This window comes from Solanum pennellii, chromosome 8 (genome assembly GCF_001406875.1).
Source record: "Solanum pennellii chromosome 8, SPENNV200".
NCBI lineage: Eukaryota > Viridiplantae > Streptophyta > Magnoliopsida > Solanales > Solanaceae > Solanum > Solanum pennellii.
In genome coordinates, this window is record NC_028644.1 from 49,979,503 (window position 1) to 49,994,074 (window position 14,572).

General features: G+C 33.8%; 1 protein-coding gene across 4 annotated transcripts; it reads right to left on the reverse strand.

Moving 5' to 3' along the window:
* Window positions 1-7,925: 7,925 nt before the first annotated feature.
* On the reverse strand, window positions 7,926-14,047 carry LOC107028586 (DEAD-box ATP-dependent RNA helicase 56). 4 transcript variants are annotated; one of them, XM_015229707.2, is made up of 12 exons: window positions 13,890-14,047; window positions 13,636-13,765; window positions 12,931-13,031; window positions 11,176-11,348; window positions 10,826-11,057; window positions 10,612-10,730; window positions 10,035-10,091; window positions 9,776-9,960; window positions 9,260-9,404; window positions 9,089-9,172; window positions 8,932-8,995; window positions 7,926-8,363 (listed from the first exon to the last, which is right to left on the reverse strand). In XM_015229707.2, exons 2-12 carry the CDS (start codon window positions 13,746-13,748, stop codon window positions 8,353-8,355), a joined length of 1,284 nt encoding a protein of 427 aa, XP_015085193.1. In that variant the 5' UTR covers window positions 13,749-13,765; window positions 13,890-14,047; the 3' UTR covers window positions 7,926-8,352. The 4 variants fall into 4 exon arrangements, with proteins under 4 accessions (XP_015085193.1, XP_015085194.1, XP_015085196.1 ...); XM_015229708.2 differs by having other exon boundaries at window positions 13,636-13,759; window positions 13,890-14,029; XM_015229710.2 differs by having other exon boundaries at window positions 11,176-11,449; window positions 13,636-13,759; window positions 13,890-13,949.
* Between the last annotated feature and the right edge of the window lie 525 nt (window positions 14,048-14,572).

Sequence of the window (14,572 nt, forward strand, 5' to 3'; positions counted from 1 at the left end):
TTTCAGAAGTCTAAGTCTTTTGGAACGAGACACCCTCGACGGCCCGTCGTGTCCATGACGGTCCGTCGTGGGTTCCGTCTACTCACACAGTTTTTCCAGAAATAAAATCTGCTGCTCAAAACGACTAAACAGGTCGTTACAAAACTTTACCGAGCAAAATGAACGCCCAAAGAAGAGTGAATACAATGTTTGATTCCTTCTTCATCTTTTATACAAAGTAACTATATTTGGAATCTCAATGATGATATTTTTATTTTTGTATATTGATTCAAGGTAAAAGTCTTCATATTTATAAGACATAAGTGATATACCAACTTGCCAAGTGAATTCAATCATTAAATTTAAAATTTAAAAGAAGTGGGTAAGTTAAAAATTCAATGCAACTAGTCAACTATTCTTTGAAAGATGGAAAAGAATATTAATTAGTCTTATATTTAGAGTTTAAATAGAAATTAGATTTATGTAATTCATATTGTTAACACTCAATTCTGACCGACATACATCTCATTTTGATAACTATTTGGTTAAATAAATATTTTTAAAATTAGTTTTTTTTTAATATATATATATAATCTATATAATTTTTGTCTAAATTATTAGTATTTTTCACAATTCCGACTGTTATGACTCGCACTTACACTAAAATATTGGTGGGAGAACCAGCTAAACCTGAAACCAACCCAACCATTTATGAAAACCAAGTATATTATATAAAATAAGAGAATATTTTAGACATAAATGAATTGAGTCCCCATAAACGTAACTCAATCGTCGAAAAACAACTAATGCGAAAATATCCCTAAGAATTAAAGTCACCATACAAAAACTCTGAAACAAACAGACTGAAATTCAACCTTAAAGATAAAGATAACTAAAGTCAATACTTCATGTCCAAACAAATGGATAAGAAAATGTGGATAAATCCATGAAAATCTGAAAGACAAAGCTCACCCTTAGACTCAAAATCAAATATCTCTCAACTGACATCTTGGATCGGCCGCTAGAAGATTTGTTGCACTCAACAATACAAGAAACAGGTGCAATATCACTATACAACCACCATGTATAGGTAAGATCACGCGATAGGTCCAACATATGTGTATAAGCAGTCAACTACCAAATAGTAATAACAAGCAATACACTATATAGAAACAATTACAAACCACACTTAGACTATCAATCACATGACATGAAACAACTATACAAGAACAAAGCAATGCATAAACATGCCCAACATGATCATAATACAAATATTGATTCTCTCATGGAACATCAATCTCATACCTGATCTTCTCACAAAACTTAAAACCAACTTTAGTATCATACTAGTCGTAATATTTAAGCCAACCAAATATAATCATATCAGGCATAGTATCCGAGACAATAACAATATCTTCTACCAGTGTGGTACCTGAGCCAACTAACATGCACATCAAGAATGTATAATCATATAACACAACAAGCATGTATAATCAAATAGTACAATGAACAAGTCCACTTAAAATCACAAAATACAATACCAAGTTTATTTCATATGCTTGCTAGCATACATTAGACAATATGACACTACAAGCAATAAATATTCATATATACATAATTCGGGAGCATACAACCATCACTTACCTCAAATAAAACCCCTTGAAACTGTAAATAGCTCGATTTTTCCCCTTGCAAAGTGTCTTGGCTTGTCCTGGGTCTAGAATAAAAATGAAACAAAAATGGCCTATAAATTTGCCCAGATTACTAACGAATCCCAACTTTGACCAACATGCGATCACCTTTCCATGCTTAAGGTCCTTCCCACCATGAAATAATGCTAAAAACATTTTCCAATATTAACCACTTAGTTTTTAAGGCTTAAGAAATAATTATTAAGATCGAGCAGTTAAATTGTGACCTTTACCCGTGTTTTTGGTGGGAAAACAGATGCAAGCTGCCCAAGATCACACTAATTTGTGTCTTAAAAATACAAATACAGTAAATAGAAATTTTGGGTAGTTTTTTGTGTAAAATATTCATTCCCTTACTATTGAGACGTCAAACTCACTATAACGATGATGCTATAGTGACTACTAACCTTGCTATAGAGGTTTGGGAACTGCTATAGCGAGAGGTCATTCGCTATAGCAAAATCTGTGAAAGTCCAGCAACTCAACATTCAAAAATAGGCCATTTTTACAAGACAAAGGGAAATCCCTTGGATATGAGTATACATCAATTGTATCTCCACAAAATACCTCACCCTTTTCCATGTGGACTAGACCTCACATATCCCGAATTCTGTAATGGTGTACATATAATTTTAAGGGACAAATTGATTCTCTTTTAAGAAAATCATGTGATGTTACTTAGTACAGTTGTCTTTCCAACAATTAAGTCATTCTCACCTTCTCCATATCACTATCTGGACTATTTTATATGAAGTTGTCTAATTAAGTTATTAAAATTGTATAGAAACTATCATCAAAATTGTGTTTTGTCGTTCTTCCTTGGTGTTTACTTTATTTAGTTCCTTTATTTATAGGAAATTGATAAATTTAATCTTTACCATTGTTGCAATTTACCACCTTAATTTAAAATTTTACAACATGGAGAAAAAGTAAATACAATTCACGTAACAATCTCTTTTTGAAGTTTAATTTTTAGTTGTATCGTGTATGTTTGACTATTTCTCTGTTTTAAATTTTCCATGGATTGTATCATACATGGGTGATTGTGTGTTTTCTTCTTCTATTTCTCAAATAATTTCTAATTTGTTTTACTAATTCTTGTTTATCATCTTATTTTTAGTATTTTAGTTCAAAAAAGATCTATAATTTGCTAAATCGGATGAATTTTAGTAGAAGCTCATTGTATGATAAAGAAATTAAGTATCTTTTGTAATTAATATTTTTTGGTCCAAATATGATAAAAACTGAAAGTTCATGAAATTGGTTATCTTTATTACCTACTTATGTGATTGTGACAGACATGAGTCGTGAAATTCGTTATCTCCATTGTGATTGTGATACACATGAATAGAAAAATAGTTTAAAATTATTCACATAGCACTGATTATTTTCCACAAATTGTATGATGTGGCATTTCCATCATAATTTGGTATGTGCACAGATATCAACATTGTTTGCAGAATGGTTTCCAATTAATGGGCTCATGAGGTCTTCCGGAACCTTCCCCAAGCAGGCTTCACCTTTGGAGGATGCCAAGACTGCATGTGATGATGTTGATGGTCGTCAAAGGGGCGTTAGGTGGGTCAAATTAGAAGGTGTTCTCCCCTAGTCACTGGTCAAGGACCACTAATGTCTAAACGGCCCGTCACATGGATCATGAAGTCATCCATGAATTGATTTTATCATACTTAAAGTTTAGGGTCAACTTTAAACGATCATATCTTTCCACACAAAATGAATTATGTGGATTGTGGCCTATCATATTAAAGATAATTGAGTCTTCTTTTCATTGCCACCTAGTTTACCTAATTCCAAACTTATTTCTAAAATTTATACCCGAAATAATGAAGCCCTATTAGGCAGAGTTTCTTCACGACCCGTCTAACGGGTCACGGTAGTCTTAGACGGTTCGTGTAGGCATTCTTGAAGTCGTTTCATTAGCTTTTAAGTTAGCGGGTTTTAGGTCTTTCCATAATTATTTTAACTCAATATTATGTCGTTTTGCCTTCTATCCTATGCCATATATAATGATTTTTACCGCTCAAAATCACCCAAATCAATTCATTCTCTCAAATTCCAAAAAAAAACAAATCAATTCATGCTCTCAAATATTTATCTCTCTAAAGTTTTAAGAAGGCTAGAGTTTTGAGCCAAGCCTCCAATTCAAGCTTTTAGCATCAAGGTATCGTTGTATTCACTTATGGAGTCCTTTCCTCCATAGGGTTCCTAAATTCTCTAATTTTTTAAAGTTAGATTCCCCAACTGAGTTAGGGTTTTATTCAATTGGCAGTGTTCCTTTCAATGTTTATCAAATTGATTGTTTTATGTCTTTTTATGCATGAATCGGAGAAATTTAATGTTTCGAAGTTGAATTCCCATAAACTCATGTGAAATTCATGTTTTCTGAAATTGATCATATGATAAAGCTTTTGAATCATGAAAGATGGGTTTATGAAGATATGAATGTTTTTTTATGAAAATTTATTTAAGTTGCTTTGAGAGTAAAGCATTTATGTTTTTTTTTTGTTGTGAAAGGATTTTTCACAAGCCTAATCCATCGGTGGTTCCCTAAAATTGACATCAAATTTGACTTGGACACTTCAACTGGATGATATTCGTTTTAAACACTTTAATTAGGGTCATATTATGATTTTGACAGTTTTTGCTAGGTTGGCACATTATTTGTGCTACACTTACTTTGGGAGTGTGAAAGGTGTAATTTTTTTAATTATTTTTATTTCTTCTTCTTTTTAACTCCTTCCCACACTTCCTCCACTGTATATCACCACCTTGCCACTATTGTATATTCAACTTTCTCCTCTCTTTGTCATTTTTTAATGTGAAATATTAAATTAATAATATATATCAAAAAAATAATTTAAGAAAGGACCAAAATATGTCTAGAGCATGTATCTTTTTCATGATATCGAATTTCTCCACCTAATTTTTATATAGTTCCATTGTTGGAAAATTCGTCAAATCCTTTAAAAGTTCGTTGGTCTATTTTCACCTCTCTCTATTTTAAGTTTTTTTTTTTAGATTCAATTATTGCAATACTAATTTTCTACTTCTCAAATCTTCTAACGTTTTGTATTTTAAGGAACCATTTCAAGTAAATTCATAAATAGATCTGATTTTATCATGAATAATTTTTTGGGGTACTTTGAAACTTTCAAAACGAGCAGTTTCAATGGTGAAGGTGATTGAAGAAAAAAATAATGAATTTGAGGATTGAAGAGATGGTGATAGTATGATAGATGAACTATGGATATTTGGTTATAGCTCAAATTGGTTATAGTAGGTAGATTTGAAGAAAGAGATGGTAGTAATGATAATCTTCGAATTTAAAGAAGAAGGCATCAAGGTAATAGTGGTTAGAGGAGGTGGAGATGTGGAAATGCTCAAATTGGTGGAGGAGACAAAGAAAGGTGTTGTAGATTATTATTTTTCTCCGTTTTCTTCTTTGTTGAGAAGGTAATTTTTAAAGCAATTAATTAACTAAATAGTTTTTAAAAAAAGTTTTTATTTTTAATATATTTTTTAAATTATTATTTTCCTTATATATGCCACATTTTATTATTTAAACTTTGACATATCATCGGTGAGTGTAATACACACATCTTATATATTTGACTGGTTATCAAAAAATGTAAATATGACCCAACAGCCCCCTACTTAAGGTGTTTAAAACGAATAAGGCTTACTTGAGGCGTCCAAGTGAAAATTGATGTGGACTTTAGGAGGCTACCGGTGGGTTATGCCTTTCTCACATACACATGAAAGCATGATTGTAAAAGGGGTCTCTCACATAAAGTATTCTTAGATTTGAGAGGATTTCTCAACTAAACTTTGAATCAAGATTTAGGAGCTATTCTAATTATGTATGTAGCTTGGATCGGTTGATTAAACTGTTCGGAAAAAATTTTGTAGCTACATAGTAGTAATTAAGAAACTTAATTTGTATACTTAAGTTTTTTTTTTCCTAAAATATATATTTTTTTCTGCTTATTTACTTTATAATAAAACATCACTAACACATATAACCAATTATTATTATTATTACTTTGTCTTAGCAATTATTAATGATATATCATGATATTACAAAAGATTTTCAAAAGAAAAAAAAAAGAAATTGACAATGTAACGATAAAATAGAAATGTAAAACTATCATTTGACATATGAGGGAAGAATATCTATTATGCAAAGTTGAGGGTTTAAAGGATGTTGATCCTTTATTTAACTGAACAGAAAGTGACTCATTCTCCTTATCGTTAGATTAGTGCAACTGTGCAAGTCATGTTCACTTGAAACGACTTGTTAATATTTATTCAAGTAATTAAACAAGATTAAAGTAATAGCTAAACAAATTGATCTATGTAAATAGTATTCAGACATTTGATGTACTGTTAAATAGTTTGCTTCAAAACCGTTAATATAATATTTGTGTATTGGAATAAGAAATTTATACGCATGAAGAACTCAGAACGAACATGTGTCATACAATATCACAAAAAAGTATCTATGATGATTCCATTAATAGAGTGATCGAATCCAAGACTAATTAATTAACTTGACCTCGACTGAGATAACTATACCATCCTTATTAAAGAAAAGGCAAAAACTCGCAGCCTGAAATTAGTAAAAAGCTCATGTTTCAAAGATAGAATAAGAGGTAAGATTATGCAAAATTACATAAGAAAATTAGTTGCCACACATAATTATATTACTTCATGGAATAAGGAGGCTGCATATAAAATACAACTAGTAGAGGTGTGTATTGGTACGTGAAAAAGTCGATTATCAATTAAATGCCTAGATCGCCCAATTACTCAGAAAAGAACACCATGGGGATCTTATCAGAAGGGTTAAAGACAAACTTCAAGCTTACAAATTTAGTCCATCCGTTTTATATTAATTGAATTGAATTTTTGAATAAGAAAAGTAGATTAAGTCATTAACTAAACAAAATTTTCTGTTTTTTTTATCCTTATTAATTGTTGTCAAATTTATTGAAGTCATCACATTGAAAATTCAAATGAAGGGTAAAATGGAAAGAACACTCTAAAAGTGGTGAATAATTAAGTTAATTTGAAAAATAGAAGATGGCTCAAAAATTCAATTAATATGGAATAGAGGGAGTAATATGCTATCTTTTGTAAGCAAATCATGTGATTTTCCCTCCTAAATGTGTAATGAAGGAGCTGGACAGAATTTTCGTTTAAGTTGTTGTACGGTAAAATTATGACATTGGGCATCCCCGGAGAAGGTTTTGTCTTCCTAAACATGAAGGAGGGTTAGGTTTTCAAAGTTTTTAAAGCTATGAATGCTAAATAGTGGTGGATTTTGTGGTCTAAATAAACATTACAGAAAGCAAATTTTAACCATGGTGCAATGACAAGTATATTATGACGGAGAGTAGAATAATTGTACAACAGAATTTATAGTATTTGGTATGATAACCGAACAATGTAGATAGATCATATCTTCTCAATCAGATATCCAAACTTGTCATCCTTTATCTGACATTGAGGTGTTTATAAATGGAATTTATGGTTGTGAGTTAAACTTGGATCATGTTTTCTTTTTTACTCAACTAGTAAAGAACACGAGTAATTATTAGGAAAGAGGTTGGTGATTTATAAGTAAGTAGTCATCTTGGCTTTGGATGGAGTGGCAAGGTCCCAATCGTAGCCATCGTGGCCAACTGGAATTTCAATATTTCCCAGTAATGTTCTTCTTGTCCATTACTCTTCACCTCACCACCTTTTCTTCAGAGGAGATTCGGCTATGCATGTGCAGAAATACTAACTGCACAAATTACTTCAACTAAGACAATCTTTGAAAGAATGGTGCGACTTTGACGGTAATCATATGACTAAAGGTAGCAAGTATATCAAGACATCCCAAATACAATCCATTGAACAAGAAAGGGTTAACTAGCTAAAAGCTTATATACCTAAGATGTTAGTGATAGTCACAATTGAAAACCGCTAACTTTTACTGAAGAGGGAAAAAGGGTAATCCACCCAATATTTGTCCAATCATGAAGAAGATGAACAGAACATACCAAGCACTTCCATAAATTTGCCTAATATGATGTTGATATATTTTACACATTTATCACTTCAACCATGGACATTATGTGCTCACTCAATTTTTTCCGTGTTAAAATTGATCACTGTATTACACTCAGAGAAGGTTATTGAGGTTTGATTGGAAAGGGCAAAGGTAACCAGTAAGCAAGCACCAGCCAAGACAAAAGTCTATAACCTTTGATATTCTACAAGTGCAGCAGAGATGTTACCAGACCTCCAACAAGCTGACAAAAGACTTTTGCACAGGCACAACCTATGAGGAAAATAGCACTAATCTGGCTTATATAACATTAGCTAGCACAAGTACAAGAAACTAATGCAGAATAATTCTAGTGGATATTAGCAACAACTCTTCATACTAAATATCATAACATTGAGAAATTTGCATGCTAATGCAGGAACAGCATAGAAATCATTAAGGGTACAGCAAATCCAGAAAGTGCCAACGCAGACAAGTCTCCACAATCCTTCAAATTTTATCAGCTCAAATTCAGAACCACGTAGATACACAAAGCAGAAACCTTATTGCCACTTCATGTCTTCAAGCTAGACAACTGGCACATTTGCAAGGAAGACCTCATTCTCATTAAGATGGCACTGCATTACAAAGGTGCACCAGATTAAGCTCCCAAACACAAATGGACAAATATGCAGGCAGCAACTACACAACCCACAGAATGCACCTATGCTTAGAAAATACCCCAAAAGCAACAAAAAAGGAATAAAGATGAATTATAGTTCACCTTTTGTGCCCACATCACAAAGAACTATTTTTATCAGCAAGTAAACACTATTTGTACCATATCACAAACCAAACTTACTACTCATGGAATAATAAGAGGCAGTTATTCTAGAATTTGGAGCACTAATATACAAATTCATTTCATTTTCTATGGCAATCGCTATTCCCACTTCTGAATTTCAGTAAATGCCACGACCATCCACTCCCCTCTGCAGAAACACCAATGAGGATTCTAACTAGTGACATGTATCAATCACAAAAAACATTGTAATAACCTCTCTGCAAAGCCATGGGAATTATCACGTCAACTTTATTTTCTTCTCATAGCCATTGTGGTTATGTTCACAATCAGATTAGTCAGAGAAAAAACAAACATTTAACTAGCCAACAAAGCTTCAGAACTAAGCATCAAGAAATACGTACTGTATGTAGAAGTATCAATCTGCTCAGGAAGTTCTTTAATATCCACTTCAAACCTCTCCTGAACCTACAATAGGTGTAAAGCACAAGAAATGCTATAAATGAGGATGGCATTATTAAGCATAACAGAGTGAAAAATAGGAGGGTCTGGACTCTCAACCTGATTAAGAACTTCAGAATCTGATGCAGATGACACAAAAGTTATGGCAAGCCCTTTAGTTCCAAATCTACCAGCTCTTCCCACCTACCAATATTATTCAAGATTAAATAATAAGACTCCTTGGATGAAATCAGAACCTAAAACAATGAGTACAAGACAGGCAGGACATACTCTGTGAAGATAAGTATCTGCAGAATCTGGCATATCATAGTTAATAACAATGTTCACCCTTTCAATGTCTATGCCTCTACCAACCAAATCAGTTGCCACAAGAATTCTCTTGTGCCCTTCCTTGAAACCCTTGTAGCGTGTCAGTCTGCCAAGCAGACAAGGCAAGAATTAAATTTACATAACATGCAAACAGAAAGATGTCAACAGCAGCATAGCATGATTTCTACAAGTCACGCAAATGTCAGATCAGAGGAAATGACATGTGCACAAGTTAATAACTCCGCCGGAAGAAAGAGAGATTGGAGTGAGATGCAAAAACATTTAAGGGTGCTTCTGATCGTCTTGCCACACAACTAATACCACAATCCTTGAGGGAAAAAGTGATCTTGTTGGGGACTGAGAGTCTCATTGACACTAAACTTCTCACAGATAGCATATAAATATTACTGACACTGATTAAACCAGACTGCATATGCAGACAACATAAAGGAGTTGAAATGCAAAAGTTAGAGAGACCTTTCTTCTTGACTCATGCCAGAGTGGATGCAGATAGATGGGAAATTACACTCCATAAGTAACTTGTTCAACTCTGCTGCTCTGCTCACACTCTTGACAAAAATTACGACTTGGTTGAAGTCCAACGCATCCAATAGGTCATTCAGCTTCCGGTTTTTCTCCGTCTCACTCAATTTGATGTAGTGCTGCCATCAAACAGAAGTTAAGGAAGATTGTGATAACTAAAAACTAAGGCAAAAGATCTTGCTTCAAGATGTACCTGAACAAGTCCATGCAGGGTCAACTTGGCCTCATCATCAACATAAATTTCCATTGGCTGAAAGGAATAAAGGTTATAGTAAAGGATATTAGGAGCTTCGTGAGCTAACGGAATCTGATAACGAAATGAACGATGGATGAAGATCCTCCATCTGTGAATTTTCTCCTTGCAGCTTAGAGTAAAAGCACCCAACTATTCCCCATTCTTGCTCAATGTGTTTATACAGCGCTTATCAAAAAGCTTCCGTTAGAACTCCAAGCATCAAACCCCAAGTTATCCCATTTCAACTAAAGACCTTTCCCACCCCTCTCGATATCTTTAACTATAGGACAAGAACATGGAATACAAAGATTGACACACAAACTCAAGATAACGAAGAACTACAAGCTTAGTGGAAAACTAGCACTTCAGCACAGCAACCAGCTCCTGAGACACCTCATCTCTGTTTCTCTTCCCCCGTAAAATTAAATTTAGACAAAGATTATACCAAATAAATTCACAACTATCGCCTGCAGAAAGCTGAAATTATGGAAATATGGTAGACTTCTAATTTCAAGAACTGGCCACAGGACATTACATCTTGCATGAATTTCTTGCAAACCGGGCGAATCTCCTTGCTGAGAGTTGCAGAAAACATCATGACTTGCTTGTCATGAGGAGTCATCTTGAAGATTTCCTGCACGTCTCTCCTCATGTCTGCATATGTAAAAGAAGTACTTGAGAATCAAAACAAAGAAGACAATAGGAATTTTAGGAATGGAAATAGGAGAAAAGGCTTAGTTAAGACATACCAAGTGATTCAAGCATCTTGTCACATTCATCTAGTATAAAATGCCTCACATTCCTCAAAGACAGGTCCTTGTCTCTTGCCAATGCAAGTATTCTTCCAGGAGTTCCAACAACAATATGAGGGCATTCATTCTTCAGCAGCTCTTTGTGGAGCTTGATGTTGACACCACCATAGAAAACAGCAACCTTGATATCAGGCAGATAAGTGCTGAACCTCTCAAACTCATGACATATCTGCAGATATGTAGTCAGTTAGCAGATTAAACATTTTTTCACAAGTTGAGCAAACTAGATAATCCACTAACACTGTGCAACTGTAAAAAGCAGAAAACTTTCAGATCAGTACATGTACCTGATAAGCTAATTCCCTAGTGTGACATAGAACAAGGGCAGCAACCTGGCCAGCAACCGGTTCAATCTGCTGCAGAGTTGAAAGGACAAAAACAGCGGTTTTTCCCATTCCAGATTTAGCTTGGCAAATGACATCCATACCCAGAATAGCTTGCGGAATGCACTCATGTTGCACTGATGATGAACCAAACACATTGGGGGCAACGAGACCTCAGTTTCAATTTAAAAATTTTACCATGGTACATCTCCAAATTAGTAGTGATATGAGTAATTACCTGAAAACAGAAATTAGAAAGAAATTGTCAAAAAAAAACCTAACTAGATTATGGTTTAGTATATCAAAAAAAAAAAAGAGAGAGAGACCTTCTAGTAAGCCACACTCCAAAAACCCTTTCAAAAAAATACCAAACCTAAAATGAAAAATTGAGAGCAAACCCTGCTATTGTATGTATTTCTTACTAATGACCAAATTCAAACCATACAATAGTTCTCTTCCTACATATGTTACATAGAAATCTAACACAAGCTCAACATAATAAAAGGATTGAGCCGACAAGTAACTAAAGGTTAATGCATGCCAAAATAAAAGGTTCCGGTGGAAAAGTTAGAACAGACAATCACAATTGCATTAATGCTAATGCCCTCTATTGGGCTCCCGTTACATAGAAAGCTAACAAGCTCAACATAAAATAAAGGATTGAGCCTACACAGGTGCATAATGGTTGATGCAAAAGAATCAACTGGAAAAGTTAGACATGACAATCACAATTGCATTAAAGCCGATCTCCTCTTATGGGCTCCCTCACTCCTACAAAGACTAGATTCCTCAAACTTCCTATAAAGTTACAACAAAAATAACCATTGGAGTGGATATCCAATTGGCAAAGAAGGAAATTGATGGAACACAGTTCCACAGGTTTTTCCTTAATATGGGAAAGTATGCAGTGGAAGAAAAATACACTGTACCTCAACATTGGCAAGACACGTAACAGCCAAAAGATCTGGGGGGAAATGACCACGGGAACTACACCATTATAGCTCACCAGACTATCACGAGATCACAGAACATGACAATTTTATAATGAGATGGATGTGTGAGCATTCTAGGATAGATACAATTAGGAATGTAGATACTGTGGAGTAGATAGGAGCGGCCTCAATAGAGGGGAAGATAAAGGACAAAGAAGCCCTTTAGAACTAGAGGTATTCTAAATCTAACACTTGTCCATAAATATGTACTACAAGACAAAAGAATACATTTTTGCAACTACTGATTTTTCGTTAAAAGAAATTGACACTATATCAGACTTGTATGATCCAACTTGCAGTAGTTCTTTCTTCTATTTAGCACAGAAAATATCCCTCCCTTTAGCTTGATTCAGAAACAAGAGGAAGCTAGGCATGGAATATGCCTTGCGCTCAACCTTCAACCCTAAGGGGTCGTTTGGTAGAGTGTATTAGAGAAAATAATGCTTGCATTAGCTTGATGTATTAGTAGTACCCTGTTTGGTATACTTTTCTAACCTATGCATAATCAGGCAAACATGTATTTACAACATCTTGCTTGTCAGCTTCAAAGATTACAAGAATAAGCATGTGTACGAAAATGCTCACAACAATCACATCACAAATAAGTTTAAGTAATAGTATTAGAAAGCTTATTATTAGTTGGCTATCACTTTTTTAAGAGGATGGTAGTGAAATCAACAATTTTAGTTTGGAAGGACCAAAAATGCCCAGATACAAGGTAACTTGCCTTCGGACGGATGCTCAAACCCAGAATCAACAATAGCACGCAGCAACTCTGGCTTTAGAAGAAAGTCTCTGAAACCTGAACTGTGAATCCCAACGTAACCCCTGCATCCACCAAAAATGACCAGAGTATTTAACACCAAGGAATTGACTTACACGAATACTCCATAATACACCATATTAGGACCCATTTCTTTTCATTACTACACAAAATTGACTTCCTAATATATAAATAGTAGTCCACCCCTGCTGCAGCTCAATCACAAACAAGCAAGACTAGGCTATATTAATCCTTTATATCTATTGCATTCTATCTAGGCCAGTTAGATTCCACGCACCCATAAAGAGAGAACAAATAAAAAGCTCATTTGTCAAAGCAGATAAACCACTCCAACATAAAAATACAGACATAACAAAAAAAATCAAATAGGTGTAATTTACTCATTAAAAACTATAATTTTCAACTCTAAGGAAACAAGACAAAGACAAGAAATAGAGATATAGGTTTTTTCCAGGCTGCGAACAGATTTAACAAAACCAAGAGAAGAACAAATTTCAGCAGCAAATAGACTCTCAAGCAGATACATAAAAACGAAAACAAAAAAACATAAAAGCATTAACTTTAATCAATCAACTAACTAGCGAGGGTTAGAATAATGTATACTAATTAGGACAAACAGAAAATTTAATGGTGGAGCGAAGATCTCACTTTTTGGCCGACTCGCCGTTGACTTTTGTGGTAGAATCAGGAATTTTTTCGTCATCTTCTTCATAGTCGAGAAGCTCCTCCTCATAAGCATCGTTCTCCTTGTTTTCTCCCATATTTAGCTCTACTGTTACTAAAAAAACGCCAGATCCAGTAACAGAAAGATCAGTTCAGTTTCTAAAATCTAAGAAAACAATTGCGAAAAAAATACTGAATACGTGTGTAAAATAGAGATTTGGTGAGAAAATTGCTTTTACCTTGAAGAATCTCAGAGGGGGGAATTAGGGTTTCCGAAGCTGCAGAAAAAATGTTAGGAAAATACAAAAATCGTATGAGAGCAAAGGGTGATAGGGTTTTGTGATAAGAGGGATAGATAGATTATAGAAGAGAGGATGCTGAATTTTTGTTGACGATTTTATCCTTGGATTCTTTCCAGAAATACGAATTAGTACCAACTCGGTTTTGATATTTTCCCTTCTAAAAGGGTCACTTTTCTTTTTCCCATAAAGATACTCTTTCAACCTTTAGCATTAAGTATTAGTTATCGAGAAAATTTTTAGAAATATCAAATATAAATAGATATAATTAGGAGTGATTATAATTTTGTTTAGATAGATTATTGATTGAAATTAAAAGTAAATTAATTTAATTGTTTTTAAATTTCTAAAATCAAATGAAGAAACTAACCATGATTTTGATTGTTGTCGGTTTGGTTCGGATTATTTAGTTTTTTCGATTTGAAAACAATAAATTAAATTTGTTGAGAATATAGGCATCTCGATAAACAAAATTGGAGTTATCATGGATTCAGTTAAGCAATGCTCGAGGTATTATTATACGAAGCGGTTTTTTAATCGATTTGGTTCGGATTGCGGTTCGATTTGATTTTTAACCATAACCAAATCGACTAAATACACTGATTTTATTTGAATTTGTTTCA